The 17,973-nt window shown below is 41.6% G+C and overlaps 1 protein-coding gene across 1 annotated transcript; it reads right to left on the bottom strand.

Annotated features, from left to right (window-relative positions):
- Nucleotides 1-213: 213 nt before the first annotated feature.
- Nucleotides 214-5,620, bottom strand: trim35-28 (tripartite motif containing 35-28). The gene is made up of 6 exons (XM_029679188.2): nucleotides 4,946-5,620; nucleotides 2,589-2,684; nucleotides 1,895-2,125; nucleotides 1,688-1,710; nucleotides 1,477-1,595; nucleotides 214-1,295 (listed from the first exon to the last, which is right to left on the bottom strand). Exons 1-6 carry the CDS (start codon nucleotides 5,369-5,371, stop codon nucleotides 757-759), a joined length of 1,434 nt encoding a protein of 477 aa, XP_029535048.1. The 5' UTR covers nucleotides 5,372-5,620; the 3' UTR covers nucleotides 214-756.
- Between the last annotated feature and the right edge of the window lie 12,353 nt (nucleotides 5,621-17,973).

The following is a 17,973-nucleotide window of genomic DNA, read 5'->3' as shown; positions in this document are numbered from 1 at the left end:
GGATATAACAAGTTTATCTTTAAAATGGTGTAAAATACTTGCATGTTTGAGGAATTTTAATTATGAGATTTCTGTTGTCTTGAATTTGGCGCCCTGCACATTCACTGGCTGTTGTCATATTGATCCCGTTAGCGGGATCTAAGCCACAATACGTTTTTAAACTCTATTGTTGGGTAGGGATGGTAAGCAAGCATTTCACCGTGTTCGGCACAGTTGTAATTGGCGCATGCGACAACATTTTATTAGTTATTTTTCACATAATTCCATATAGAAACATAATTAAATCAGTAAACATATCAATAAATCTCAGAACGCAGTAAGATTTGACAGAAAATACGTTCTTACCACTGGAACCCCTCTAGTCCTAGAAAATGTATGTATAATAGCTCAGCAATCTAAACATACCAGTTAAAGAATCAGGGTCCAAAAAAATCCCTCATGTAATAAATGCCTGCATTATGTACATCCTATGGAAAGCATAGGAATACTGCTATGGCACAATTTCAAAGATGATTGTGACAATACAAAAGGCCTTGATCCAAACCTCAACGCAAACCTATAGCCACAGTAAAACTACTAGAATACAACCACACCAGGCTGACAGCTGAAACAGTGGAATGCCCCATCTATTCAAGTGCACATATTAGGCTACCTTCTGACCATAACATGTGACTTCTATCCAAGCGAGTACTACTACTGCCCATCGGCTATTGAACCAGACACTTAGCAAGCTGTAGTGACTGTCACACTGCCCTGTCACGCAGTATGAATGGTCACCTTGGCCGGGTTAACCTCCATCGGGGTGGTGTGGAGCCCAGGACCAAATATGGGGAACACTCTCTCTGTAAACTTGTGTGTGAAGGTGCACAGGTGCTTCCCTCCGTTGCCTGCATCCCAAAATGACACCTCCCCCTTATCCATGTTTAGCTTGACCCGGATCCTCTCTGGCCGCCTCTCCACGACCAGTACTGTACGTTGGCCCGTCAGGGCGTTGTACACCCCTTTGCTCAGCCCGATGGTCCACACGCCCCTGTCTGTAGACACGGTGAACTTCCTCTTGCGAGCCACAGACTCCTTACAGATTCCCAGGATCCACTTCGGGTTGTCTCCCACATGGACCTCCCAGCGGTGCTTGCCGGAGCGGAAGCCCTCAGCTCCAAGGACAAAGACACAGGGGTCGAATCGCTCAGGGTTGTCCGGGAGAGACTGGCGCTCTGGGCTGTCCCGTACGCTGGCCAGGTCTGGGGACATGGAAAGCCAGGGAGAGGCCGTGTTAGGGTCCATCACCACTGGGACTGGAGAGAGAGGAGACGTGTTACAAAACATTATGATTGAAGTGTAACTGTTGCTCAAAGTGTTTCCTCCTTCATTCAAAACATTGACCCCTTACATGTTATATAGCCATCCACACCCATTTTATTGTGTCATAACTTATGTAGCAAGTTAGAACCCTAACCCTTCAGTACATGTACTCACTGCATGTGACGTGCACCTGCATGCTCTTCCAAATGCTGTAGCCCAGAGAGCCCACGTGTTTGGCCATGTTCAGGAGAGCATCTGAGGGATTCTGGGGGTCTTCACGAGGCCACTGGGCTCTGTGAAAACATGACATCATAGAAGATGACCATGATATTAGAGGGAGGGTACCCGAACTGTTGGGCAACTGATAGGATGTTACTGTACTTACTTTTTCTTTAAAGCTTGGAAGTTCTGAAAAACAACACAATTGAACCCATTAGTTCATTGTGAATAAGATTGACAAATGCTTACATTCAAAAAATGTCTCACTGTCATGCATAGTGACAATGTACAGTTAGGATGAGAGAGGGCGACCCCCACCCCACGAGAGAGAGACCCATGAACCCCCTCCATGAGGGAGACCCCTCCTGCTTACCTGCAAGAAGGTTAAATCCTCCGCCCCCATCTCCCTCTTTACTGTTTGGACCAGCTTAGTGAGGGCAGCGATGTCACTGGTCAAGGAGCTGATCCTTTCCTCCATACCGGATCTCTTGTCCTCCTCCTCGTCTGCCAGGGCCTTCAGCCTGGCAGCCTCCTCTACACACAGCACCTGACGGAGCCTCTCAAACTCTGCCTTGATCTGCTTCTCTGCCTGCTCTGTCTGGATCTGGGTACGAGAGAGGTTGGAGGAAGAGTGACATTTGGTAATGATACTGACATACCTCTTGCAATTCATATCTCACACAACATTACTCATCTATAGGCTATAATTATAGTTTCCTCTAGAGGCTTTCCTGGAGTTTTTCCTTGTCAGGACTCCAGGCCCTAGGTTTGATCTACAGTCAACTATTTTGTTATTTCCAATTCTTTCTGGAGGCTCAAGGAATATCAGTCTGTCCCTACTCATAACCAGTCAAACAGGTTGGTTCACATATCTCATTACAGAACAATGATGAACATCAAACTGTTGGGCTCTGGATGGGCTACACACGTCTGGATAGAACTAGTGAGGGCATCAAAGAGCTCTAACAAATCCCATTATCTTACACAACCTTCACCATTAGTCATGGTCATGGATAGGCCCTACAGTGTAGATGTCAGCAGGTCAAGCAGATACAGTATTATAGTACCTTCATGAAATCAACTGTGTTAGAGTATTTATTTTTCATTCTCTTGAAGGTCTCCACTTTCTCCTCTAATATGTTGACTTTAATGGTCAGTTCTTCCTGCAATAGAACACATAAAACAATTAATATGCATATTAGTTTGTGATCTAGTGACTACCAGATAATAAAAACATACAGCAACTTATTTTTCAGTATTGTTTCAGGTCCTAAGCTATTGGGTGTTGATTAAGGCCTTGTTCAATAATAACAATAAAGCCTTGTTCACACTACAGGCCATAAATGCTCAAATCTGTTTTGGAATACTGATTGTCCAAACACCAAGTTACAAGTGACCAAATTAGATGTGTGTGTTCAGACAGCAGTCATTAGCTGACATGGCTATGCTAGTTGTCATAGTAACAGCAGGTGTGTCCACAATGGTGTAGGCTGATTGGTGGTGGTGCTCATGGTTCCTATCACTCAGAAGTTATATAGCAAGCTAAGGTGACAACAATGCCTGCCGGGAAAGTTTGATTGTTGTAAGCATTAATTTGGGGAGGGAGAGCAATGGCGGAACCAGAAGCAATGCTTGATTCTGTTGGTGCGAGTGAAGACAGATATTTCCGTATTCCAATCATTTCCTCTAAGAATGGAGCCAAAAGGACTAAAGTTGTAAATCAAGATAAGCCTCGGTATGATAATGCCTCATTCCTTGTTGGAGTGTGATTCATGAGCAAGGATGTTTTTTGGGGAAACCCGTTTGGTCACAAAGATGGCAAAGGATGCATTGGAAGAAGCGGAGTCAGTCAGAGTGACCAGGAGTGGTATGATGTTGATTTCATGTGTGTCAAAAGAAAAAAAGGATAATGCACAAATGATCGACGCACAAGGTGGAATGCTATGATTATCGGAGTAAGTCACCAATAAAAGGTGTCATATCTGGCGTCTCTATGGATATTGAGGCTTCAATGGTTTAAGATTAACATGTAAGGAATAGTTGATTCACGTTGCTTAATCCGCACTGTGAATGGAAAGGAGGAAAGCCTTTCTGTGTTATTGATATTCAATTAAGAATTTCTCCCAACCCATGTAAAGCTGGGATATATGAGATATGTGGTGCGAGTTTATGTACAAAAGCAACTTCAATGTCATAAATGTAAAAAGTTTGGCCATGTGTCAAGTGTTTGCAAACGGAATATCATTGTTGAAGAGTCTGAGGATGCACAATGTTGCCATTGTGATGGGAATCACATCTCAGAGTTCCGAGTGCCCTGTTAGGATGGAGGTCGTCGAAGTAGGAAGGATCAGGGCTGTTGAGAAGGTCTCCTATGCAGAGTCAGTGAAAATTGTGGAAGCAGCAAGTAGAGACGATGAAGCCATGGCAGTGGATGCCCATCAGTCTGTGAATGTCAGTAAGTTGAGAGATCCTGAAACACTAATCGTGAAGAATGTTGATTTTGTTGCGTTCATTGCGCAGGTGATTAATTGTATAGGACAAACAAAACCAAAAAATCTAAATATTGTGAAAGTGGCTAAGAGGTTCTTATAACTCCAGGATTTCACACCTGAAACATTGCAGGGTAATAATGTCTGGAGACACATCCCCTCTCAGGCCCTAGAACCTGTGTAGGGTTCAGAGTGAAGGAGTCCATAGACTTTGTTATGTTTTTTAAGAATGAGTGTTTTATTATGTATTATTATTATTTATTTTCGTTGTCAGTTCTATCCCACCCAGTAGGTGGCGACAATACACCTTTCGGATGTAGTCTGCCAATAAAATATTGAAGAAGAAAAAGGCCTGAAGAAAAAGCCCTGCCATGGACGTTTCCCAGTTGCTTTGAATGTTCAAAATCATAGTGTAAGAACACGCTTAAATCCTCAAAGGAGAAGATGATCGAACGTTTTGGCTAGCCACTGCAGTTCATACAAGTAGCATGGCCAGGAATCAGATTTGTACCTGACTTCAAACCACCTATCAAGGGCAAAAGCGGTGAGGGAGGAGAGCCCTTCTCAAATGAACAGTTATCTGCAGCGCTTGGTCATGTTGTCAACAAGGCAGCATGTTGCATCGTTCAGAAACATACAACATATATTTAACATAAAATAAAATGTTCTAATTTTCAAACGAGTTTTCATTGGAAATGCAGATAAAGCGCTATTAAACGCAATCGCGTTGCATGTTAAAACACAGCATTCTATAAATTACTCCACGTTCTTAACCTGTCACTTTTTTTTGCCAACTTCGCCGCCGGCCAGAGCCGGGCACCTGGCTCAAGCCCCGGAGGAAAACCGGTTCCAAAACGAATGCAATCACTTTTCACCCAAATCAAACCCCTCTCACCTGGGAAACCCGGCACAGATAATCAAATCTCCTCACTTACCTTACACAACGGCGCGCCCTTGTTGAGTGGCAGTAGCTCGTGAGTTCGATGTAGAGTGACACAGTCAACGCACACGGGCTCCTCGTCCTTTACGCAGTAAAGTTGAAGCTCCAGACGGTGCAGGTTACAAAGAGGCACGTTATTGATTGCGTTCGGTCCCCGCCAGCGCTTCTCCTTCTGAAATGACTCGGTAGCGGCCATCAGCGCCCGGTTAGAGATTGGTTGCTCCCCGTCACAGCTCTTCCTGCACACGGGACACCTCTGCACCATCTTTCGGCTTTGCTCCAAGCACTCCTTGCAGAAGCTGTGGCTGCAGGAAAGAAGCACGGGCTCCCGGTAAAGATCTTTACACACCGGACAGGTCAGATCTTCCTGAAGGAGGTCTGGACCCTCTGACATCTCCTCATTCCAAGTACATTCAGCCATGGTGTCGCTGTCGGCAATGCAGGCCCCTTCTGAAAACGCGTAAAGTTTACTTTCGCTTTCTTCAAAATGCTCCTTTTTATACGCTGACTCTTCCGTTCTGTTTGACGGTTTACCTTTATTGTTTGTAGGTTTGTTAACACCAACACAAAACTTCAGTTTGTAAACAGGTAAAATGTGCCTTTTTGGAGAGCCGTCGCTTACAGTTCCAACTGTAACCTCCCTTCTGACTTCCTTCCGCAATGGAGTGGGTTTTGTGTATGGTGCGCACCTTTCTTCTTCGATGAGCTTTAAAGGCGGTTGCCACCCAATAAACGTGGCATTACCGCCATCTACTAGACTGGAGTACTACTTTCCTTGAAAAAATAATAATAATAAACAAATACCCTACCATCTAACACTACTCTCCAATAAAATAATACAAAAATAACACCACCCTACTCCACAATTTAAATCTATTTAGTCCTACCTCAGGCCAACAACCTGAAAGGATGGGACACCACTTAACACACCCTGTAACTCTGATGTCAAGTCTCGCACACCCAAATACCTCTCTGCAGCTGCCACCACAACCTCAATTTTCTGTGACTTACATTCCATCCCTGCAGTACAGTTAATAACCATTGCTTTAAATGCTAAAAATCTAATCTTATTGAAACATCACTTGTTGGCCTATCCCTCTGTACTGGTACAGATCTACTACTCACACCACTCCTCTCAGGATCCCTCCCCTTGACCCATCTTCCACACTGCCTTAGCATTACAACTTCTGCACTACTCTAACCCTGGAAACCTCAACCTTCCTCTCTCTCACGGGACATTTCTCGCACAGACTTTCCCCAATGCTACACATTGCTTTGTCTCATGCCCTTCTGCACACTTCTCACATCTAGTAACCTCCCTCCTACACATTGCTTTCACATGCCCTTCTGCACACTTCTCACATCTAGTAACCTCCCTCCTACACACTGCTGCCACATGCCCTTCTGCACACTTCTCACATCTAGTAACCTCCCTCCTACACACTGCTGCCACATGCCCTTCTGCACACTTCTCACATCTAGTAACCTCCCTCCTACACACTGCTGTCACATGCCCTTCTGCACACTTCTCACATCTAGTAACCTCCCTCCTACACACTGCTGTCACATGCCCTTCTGCACACTTCTCACATCTAGTAACCTCCCTCCTACACACTGCTGTCACATGCCCTTCTGCACACTTCTCACATCTAGTAACCTCCCTCCTACACACTGCTGTCACATGCCCTTCTGCACACTTCTCACATCTAGTAACCTCCCTCCTACACACTGCTGCCACATGCCCACAAGCTTGACACCTGTAACAACGTAATGTATTCAGCACAAAAGCTTGTGCAGGATAACTTACATATGCTAACATCACTTTGTCAGACAAAGACTCAACATCAAAACTCAAAAGAACAGACAATGACTCTTCTGTTTCACCACTCACACCACACTGTCTGTGTCTCCCCAAATGAAGAGCATCAAAAACCCAGGGAATCTTCCCCTTCAGTTGGTCAACTTTTACATTTACTATTACCCCAGCAATCACTCCTTTCAATGGTGTCCTTTTCTTGAGACCATTCGTTTAACTCGGAGCACCTTTTCCATCTGACCAGCTGAAACACAAACAGTTATCTCAAGACCACTTTTGGTTACCCTCACCGATTTCACACACCCTGAAACCACAAATGGATCAGCCAAAAGGCAAGGGTCCACTTTTTCCTAACACTTTACTCCTACTGTCACAGACTCATCTCTATTCTGATCCTCGGTGCAAGCCTCTGGCTCAGAGAACTTTACCACACCTACCACCTCCGATACTTCGTCCTCATTCACTTCCATTTCTCCTCCTGTCTTCAGCTCATTCTGCTTACACTTTCTACCATTCTTTTTTAACAAACCATCTCAATATTTTCTGCCATTTTTAACCAACTCAAGCTCACTGCACAACGGTCCCTAGCGGAGCTTAGGGTGTACAACCATGTATTATACACGTTGCTATTGAATTGGTACATGTAATGCAATGTTAAGTATACATGATTGAATGCTGTGTCAAGATGCATTTCATTGTATACATTGTGCCAGCGGGTAAATTGCTCCTGTCATTGCTGTCTCCCCCCTTTCCCCCAATCCATGATATCCTCCTAAATGGATTTAGGCCTAGAAATAGACTACATGTATGTTCATGAGAAATATTTTCTCTCCAACAGAGGGAGCCCAAACATTTGATAAATTATGTTCATAATTGCTCATGAGAGTTTTACCATTGTTTGTGATTTATGAATCACATTTATTTAATGAAATTGTGAAATAATGTTTCCAGTATCAAATATTTCTAAATGCAAAAAAATGAAATGCACATGATATCATTTTTTATTATTGTAAGTATATTTGCATTACAAATCAGTGACAGTAAGACCTGAGTTCCACATTATGTGAATGCAAATGTCTCATTGTCGATCAAATGATCTTCATCTGCTGGATGAGTCGCTCCATGGCTCCACTGCGTGTCCAACACCATGGAAACTATTTCCAATAATAAACACTTGTTTTATACCGGTTCTCATTATTACCAAAAACAAATCAGTCAAGCTTAGACACACTCCACAGGTAATACTGGTTTTATATGTTGCTAATAGGATCTGATTCTATGGTCTGATTGGCCACCATTTCAGCACTGAATCTCACTTGCATTTTAGCAGACACTGTTATCCAGAGTGACTTACAGGCACCATTAATCGCCTTGTTCAAGTGCACAGACAGATTTTTCTCCCAGTCAGATTGGGGATCTGAACCAGCAACACTTTCAGTCACTGGCCCAACACTCTTAACCACTAGGCTAACTCCCACCCCATGTGGACTGTGAGTAGTAGCCATAGACACAATATGACATTATTGATAGTAATTGCAGTGCTTGACTGAAAGACAGTGGCTTGCATTTGACCTATTTTGTTGTCTTACAACCTGGAATTAAAATTGATTTGGGGGGGGGGGTTGTATCAATTGATTTACACAACATGCCTACCACTTTGAAGATGTAAAATATGTTTTATTGTGAAACAAACAAGAAATAAGACAGAAAAACAGAACTTGAGCGTGCATAACTATTCACCCCCCCCCAAAGTCAATACTTTGTAGAGCCACCTTTTGCAGCAATTACAGCTGTAAGTCTCTTGGGGTATGTCTCTATAAGCTTGGCACATCTAGCCACTGGGATTTTTGCCCATTCTTCAAGGTAAAACTGCTCCAGCTCCTTCAAGTTGGATGGGTTCCGCTGGTGTACAGCAATCTTTAAGTCATACCACAGATTCTCAATTGGATTGAGGTCTGGGCTTTGACTAGGCCATTCCAAGACATTTAAATGTTTTCCCTTAAACCACTCGAGTGTTGCTTTAGCAGTATGCTTAGGGTCATTGTCCTGCTGGAAGGTGAACCGCTTTCCCAGTCTCAAATCTCAAGACAAACAGGGTTCCCTCAAGAATTTCCCTGTATATAGCGCCATCCATCATTCCATCAACTCTGACCAGTTTCCCAGTCCCTGCCAATGAAAAACATCCCCACAGCATGATGTTGCCACCACCATGCTTCATGTTCTCGGGGTGATGAGAGGTGTTGGGTTTGCGCCAGACATAGCGTTTTTCTTGATGGCCAAAAAGCTCAATTTTAGTCTCATCTGACCAGAGTACCTTCTTCCATATTTTTGGGAAATCACCCACATGCCTTTTGGCAAACACCAAACCTGTTTGCTTATTTTTTTCTGGACACTCTTCCGTAAAGCCCAGCTCTGTGGAGTGTACGGCTTAAAGTGGTCCTATGGACAGATACTCCAATCTCCACTGTGGAGCTCTGCAGCTCCTTCAGGGTTTTCTTTGGTCTCTTTGTTGCCTCTCTGATTAATGCCCTTCTTGCCTGTGTTTTGGTGGGCAGCCCTCTCTTGGCAGGTTTGTTGTGGTGCCATATTCTTTCCATTTTTTAATAATGAATTTAATGGTGCTCCGTGGGATGTTCAAAGTTTCAGATATTTTTTTATTACCCAACCCTGCTCTGTACTTTTCCACAACTTTGTCCCTGACCTAGTTCCTTGGTCTTTATACTACCTCTTGCTTGGTGGTGCCTCTTGCTTGGTGGTGCCTCTTGCTTGGTGGTGCCTCTTGCTTAGTGGTGTTGCAGACTCTGGGGCCTTTCAGAACAGGTGTATATATACTGAGATCATGTGACAGATCATGTGACACATCATTGCACACAGGTGGACTTTATTTAACTAATTATGTGACTTCTGAAGGTAATTGGTTGCACCAGATATTATTTAGTGGCTTCATAGCAAATGGGGTGAATACATATGCACGCACCACCTTTCCCTTTTCTTTTAAAAACATTTTTAGAAATAAGTATTTTTTTTTCATTTTACTTCATCAATTTGGACTATTTTGTGTATGTCCATTACATGACATCCAAATAAAAATCAATTTAAATTATAGGTTGTAATGGAACAAAATAGGAAAAATGCCAAGGTACCGTTTATATTTGGGTGCAGGTGCGCCACAATACTTTTGATTTAATATTTTATAAGAGGAATTGGAACTCAAGCTGTAGAACATATGAGGCACCGGTAAGCTCCTGCCCAAGTCAAGCACTGAGTACTACTAGTATTTTAACTAGGCAAGTCAATTAATAACTAATTCTAATTTACAATGACGGCCTACCCTGGGCCAATTGTGCACCACCCTATGAGACCCCCAATCACTGCCAGACGTGATACAGCCTGGACTCAAACCAGGGACTGGAGTGACACCTCTTGCACTGCGATGCAGTGCCTTAGACCACTTCACCACTCAGGGGCCCAAATATGAAACCATCGCTTTAAGCTTAAAAGGCCTCAGGCAAAGAGACACAGGAAACCGACAAAAGTGCAGCAGACAATGTGAGAAGGTTATATGCCTGTACCACAAACACACACACTATAGGGACCACATGCTACAACATCCTCAACACACACATCTAGATCAGACCATATATAGAAATTTATCTATATGGATACGTTGTAGACGCTACAAACTTATCTCTGTCACACAAAGGCTACAGCAGAGCACAACCTACACCCCTGTAGCCAAAGTCACACATACACACCATGTCTGTGGGTATACAACTGTGTCAAATTGATGATTGGAGACATAGGCATAATTACTCTGATAATGTAGTAATTACTCAGAATAGAATTGATAGCAAGGATATCAGCTCCTGTGCCAGATTAAACAGGGTTCAGGTGATTACAGATGACTGGAATGATAAGAAACTGTAGCAGACATGTATGCAAATAACACATTTGTAGGTATTGATATCGTTTCATATCTAGATAGAGCTTGTCATCCCCTTTGATTTCAGCTGTGTCTGACTGTGTCAGTGTGTCAGGTTAGCGGCTGGCTGTGTAGTGTGCTGTGGTGACCCCATTTCTTCCACCAAACAGAACAATTGAGAGATGAGGTAGGAAAGAGTGGTTTTACGAGAGACCTATTCAAAGTCATATCTTCAGTGCAAATGGCAAAACTCTAATTTTAAAATAGATTCAGTATTATTTCTCTCAGAAATTATTTTTCTCAGAAATTTGAAAACACTAAGAATATATTAAATAACCTTTTAAACTCTGTCAAATTCAGTCCTAATATTTGTGATGTCATTGATACGGTTTGTTTGCTGCTCAAGCACCACAGTGAACTATAATCACAGCTCATGTGTTTTGTGGTACCAGTTCCTGGAACAACAACATCTATAAAATAGTTTCCTTTTTACTATTTTTCAGTTCCTGTACCATGTGGAAGTAGTGCACTCAGTCAAACGTGTTACCTTTTTGAAACAATTGCCTCTTTGATATGTTTTGAAAACCTAATATCACGGTTTTCGGGGAAACTAGAAAGATAGACGACAGGCAGGCAGGCGGCAGTGGAAAGAAAGGGGGAGGAAGAGGTGCAAGTTTAGGGTTTTAAGCGGCACAGTGGTTCAGAGTGAACTAAAGGGGGAGAGAGAGAGTTTCCCTTATGACACATCTTTGACATGAAGTATAATAATAATAATGCATTTTTAATTTTCATTGTTTTACACAACACTCAGTCACTTTACATACACAAGACAATCAGCAGGATAAAAAGCAATACAATCACACAAAATAAGTCAGTATATAAAAGTAGACTAACCATTGAGAACACTAACCATGATGACAGACTAACCATTGAGAACACTAACCATGATGACAGACTAACCATTGAGAACACTAAACATGATGACAGACTAACCATTGAGAACACTAAACATGATGACAGACTAACCAAGGAGAACACTAACCATGATGACAGACTAGCCATTGAGAACACTAAACATGATGACAGACTAACCATGGAGAACACTAACCATTGAGAACACTAACCATGATGACAGACTAACCATTGAGAACACTAAACATGATGACAGACTAACCATGGAGAACACTAACCATGATGACAGACTAACCATTGAGAACACTAACCATGATGACAGACTAACCATTGAGAACACTAAACATGATGACAGACTAACAATTGAGAACACTAAACATGATGACAGACTAACCATTGAGAACACTAAACATGATGACAGACTAACCAAGGAGAACACTAACCATGATGACAGACTAGCCATTGAGAACACTAAACATGATGACAGACTAACCATGGAGAACACTAACCATTGAGAACACTAACCATGATGACAGACTAACCATTGAGAACACTAAACATGATGACAGACTAACCATTGAGAACACTAAACATGATGACAGACTAACCATGGAGAACACTAACCATGATGACAGACTAACCATTGAGAAGCCTAAACATGATGACAGACTAGCCATTGAGAACACTAAACATGATGACAGACTAACCAAGGAGAACACTAACCATGATGACAGACTAGCCATTGAGAACACTAAACATGATGACAGACTAACCATGGAGAACACTAACCATGATGACAGACTAACCATTGAGAACACTAAACATGATGACAGACTAACCATTGAGAACACTAAACATGATGACAGACTAACCATGGAGAACAGTAACCATGATGACAGACTAACCATTGAGAACACTAAACATGATGACAGACTAACCATGGAGAACACTAACCATGATGACAGACTAACCATTGAGAACACTAACCATGATGACAGACTAACCATTGAGAACACTAAACATGATGACAGACTAACCATTGAGAACACTAAACATGATGACAGACTAACCAAGGAGAACACTAACCATGATGACAGACTAGCCATTGAGAACACTAAACATGATGACAGACTAACCATGGAGAACACTAACCATGATGACAGACTAACCATTGAGAAAACTAAACATGATGACAGACTAACCATTGAGAACACTAAACATGATGACAGACTAACCATGGAGAACACTAACCATGATGACAGACTAACCATTGAGAACACTAAACATGATGACAGACTAACCATGGAGAACACTAACCATGATGACAGACTAACCATTGAGAACACTAACCATGATGACAGACTAACCATTGAGAACACTAAACATGATGACAGACTAACCATTGAGAACACTAAACATGATGACAGACTAACCAAGGAGAACACTAACCATGATGACAGACTAGCCATTGAGAACACTAAACATGATGACAGACCAACCATGGAGAACACTAACCATTGAGAACACTAACCATGATGACAGACTAACCATTGAGAACACTAAACATGATGACAGACTAACCATTGAGAACACTAAACATGATGACAGACTAACCATGGAGAACACTAACCATGATGACAGACTAACCATTGAGAACACTAAACATGATGACAGACTAACCATGGAGAACACTAACCATGATGACAGACTAACCATTGAGAACACTAAACATGATGACAGACTAACCAGGGAGAACACTAAACACGATGACAGACTAACCATTGAGAACACTAAACATGATGACAGACTAACCATGGAGAACATTAAACATGATGACAGACTAACCATGGAGAACACTAAACATGATGACAGACTAACCATTGAGAACACTAAACATGATGACAGACTAACCAAGGAGAACACTAACCATGATGACAGACTAGCCATTGAGAACACTAAACATGATGACAGACTAACCATGGAGAACACTAACCATTGAGAACACTAACCATGATGACAGACTAACCATTGAGAACACTAAACATGATGACAGACTAACCATTGAGAACACTAACCATGATGACAGACTAACCATGGAGAACACTAACCATGATGACAGACTAACCATGGAGAACACTAACCATTGAGAACACTAACCATGATGACAGACTAACCATTGAGAATACTAAACATGATGACAGACTAACCATGGAGAACACTAACCATGATGACAGACTAACCATTGAGAACACTAAACATGATGACAGACTAACCATGGAGAACACTAACCATGATGACAGACTAACCATTGAGAACACTAAACATGATGACAGACTAACCAGGGAGAACACTAAACACGATGACAGACTAACCATTGAGAACACTAAACATGATGACAGACTAACCATGGAGAACATTAAACATGATGACAGACTAATCATGGAGAACACTAAACATGATGACAGACTAACCATTGAGAACACTAACCATGATGACAGACTAACCATGGAGAACACTAAACATGATGAGAGACTAACCATGGAGAACACTAAACATGATGACAGACTAACCATGGAGAACACTAATCATGATGACAGACTAACCATTGAGAACACTAACCATGATGACAGACTAACCATTGAGAACACTAAACATGATGACAGACTAACCAGGGAGAACACTAAACATGATGACAGACTAACCATTGAGAACATTAAACATGATGACAGACTAACCATGGAGAACACTAAACATGATGACAGACTAACCATGGAGAACACTAAACATGATGACAGACTAACCATGGAGAACACTAAACATGATGACAGACTAACCATGGAGAACACTAATCATGATGACAGACTAACCATTGAGAACACTAAACATGATGACAGACTAACCATGGAGAACACTAACCATGATGACAGACTAACCATTGAGAACACTAAACATGATGACAGACTAACCATGGAGAACACTAACCATGATGACAGACTAACCATTGAGAACACTAAACATGATGACAGACTAACCAGGGAGAACACTAAACACGATGACAGACTAACCATTGAGAACACTAAACATGATGACAGACTAACCATGGAGAACATTAAACATGATGACAGACTAATCATGGAGAACACTAAACATGATGACAGACTAACCATTGAGAACACTAACCATGATGACAGACTAACCATGGAGAACACTAAACATGATGACAGACTAACCATGGAGAACACTAAACATGATGACAGACTAACCATGGAGAACACTAATCATGATGACAGACTAACCAGGGAGAACACTAACCATAATGACAGACTAACCATTGAGAACACTAAACATGATGACAGACTAACCAGGGAGAACACTAAACATGATGACAGACTAACCAGGGAGAACACTAAACATGATGACAGACTAACCATGGAGAACATTAACCATGATGATAGACTAACCATGGAGAACACTAAACATGATGACAGACTAACCATGGAGAACACTAAACATGATGACAGACTAACCATGGAGAACACTAATCATGATGACAGACTAACCATTGAGAACACTAAACATGATGACAGACTAACCATGGAGAACACTAACCATGATGACAGACTAACCATTGAGAACACTAACCATGATGACAGACTAACCATTGAGAACACTAAACATGATGACAGACTAACCATTGAGAACACTAAACATGATGACAGACTAACCAAGGAGAACACTAACCATGATGACAGACTAGCCATTGAGAACACTAAACATGATGACAGACTAACCATGGAGAACACTAACCATGATGACAGACTAACCATTGAGAACACTAAACATGATGACAGACTAACCATTGAGAACACTAAACATGATGACAGACTAACCATGGAGAACACTAAACATTATGACAGACTAACCATTGAGAACACTAAACATGATGACAGACTAACCATGGAGAACACTAACCATGATGACAGACTAACCATTGAGAACACTAACCATGATGACAGACTAACCATTGAGAACACTAAACATGATGACAGACTAACCATTGAGAACACTAAACATGATGACAGACTAACCATGGAGAACACTAACCATGATGACAGACTAACCATTGAGAACACTAAACATGATGACAGACTAACCATGGAGAACACTAACCATGATGACAGACTAACCATTGAGAACACTAAACATGATGACAGACTAACCAGGGAGAACACTAAACACGATGACAGACTAACCATTGAGAACACTAAACATGATGACAGACTAACCATGGAGAACATTAAACATGATGACAGACTAATCATGGAGAACACTAAACATGATGACAGACTAACCATTGAGAACACTAACCATGATGACAGACTAACCATGGAGAACACTAAACATGATGAGAGACTAACCATGGAGAACACTAAACATGATGACAGACTAACCATGGAGAACACTAATCATGATGACAGACTAACCATTGAGAACACTAACCATGATGACAGACTAACCATTGAGAACACTAAACATGATGACAGACTAACCAGGGAGAACACTAAACATGATGACAGACTAACCATTGAGAACATTAAACATGATGACAGACTAACCATGGAGAACACTAAACATGATGACAGACTAACCATGGAGAACACTAATCATGATGACAGACTAACCAGGAGAACACTAACCATAATGACAGACTAACCATTGAGAACACTAAACATGATGACAGACTAACCAGGGAGAACACTAAACATGATGACAGACTAACCATGGAGAACACTAAACATGATGACAGACTAACCATGGAGAACACTAATCATGATGACAGACTAACCATTGAGAACACTAAACATGATGACAGACTAACCATGGAGAACACTAACCATGATGACAGACTAACCATTGAGAACACTAACCATGATGACAGACTAACCATTGAGAACACTAAACATGATGACAGACTAACCATTGAGAACACTAAACATGATGACAGACTAACCAAGGAGAACACTAACCATGATGACAGACTAGCCATTGAGAACACTAAACATGATGACAGACTAACCATGGAGAACACTAACCATGATGACAGACTAACCATTGAGAACACTAAACATGATGACAGACTAACCATTGAGAACACTAAACATGATGACAGACTAACCATGGAGAACACTAACCATGATGACAGACTAACCATTGAGAACACTAAACATGATGACAGACTAACCATGGAGAACACTAACCATGATGACAGACTAACCATTGAGAACACTAACCATGATGACAGACTAACCATTGAGAACACTAAACATGATGACAGACTAACCATTGAGAACACTAAACATGATGACAGACTAACCAAGGAGAACACTAACCATGATGACAGACTAGCCATTGAGAACACTAAACATGATGACAGACTAACCATGGAGAACACTAACCATTGAGAACACTAACCATGATGACAGACTAACCATTGAGAATACTAAACATGATGACAGACTAACCATTGAGAACACTACACATGATGACAGACTAACCATGGAGAACACTAACCATGATGACAGACTAACCATTGAGAACACTAAACATGATGACAGACTAACCATAGAGAACACTAACCATGATGACAGACTAACCATTGAGAACACTAAACATGATGACAGACTAACCAGGAGAACACTAAACACGATGACAGACTAACCATTGAGAACACTAAACATGATGACAGACTAACCATGGAGAACATTAAACATGATGACAGACTAACCATGGAGAACACTAAACATGATGACAGACTAACCATTGAGAACACTAAACATGATGACAGACTAACCAAGGAGAACACTAACCATGATGACAGACTAGCCATTGAGAACACTAAACATGATGACAGACTAACCATGGAGAACACTAACCATTGAGAACACTAACCATGATGACAGACTAACCATTGAGAACACTAAACATGATGACAGCCTAACCATTGAGAACACTAACCATGATGACAGACTAACCATGGAGAACACTAAACATGATGACAGACTAACCATGGAGAACACTAAACAGGATGACAGACTAACCATGGAGAACACTAAACATGATGACAGACTAACCATGGAGAACACTAATCATGATGACAGACTAACCATTGAGAACACTAAACATGATGACAGACTAACCATGGAGAACACTAACCATGATGACAGACTAACCATTGAGAACACTAAACATGATGACAGACTAACCATGGAGAACACTAACCATGATGACAGACTAACCATTGAGAACACTAAACATGATGACAGACTAACCAGGGAGAACACTAAACACGATGACAGACTAAGCATTGAGAACA

Source organism: Oncorhynchus nerka, linkage group LG14 (assembly GCF_034236695.1).
Source record: "Oncorhynchus nerka isolate Pitt River linkage group LG14, Oner_Uvic_2.0, whole genome shotgun sequence".
NCBI classification, from domain to species: domain Eukaryota; kingdom Metazoa; phylum Chordata; class Actinopteri; order Salmoniformes; family Salmonidae; genus Oncorhynchus; species Oncorhynchus nerka.
This window is presented reverse-complemented; position numbering and strand designations above follow the sequence as displayed.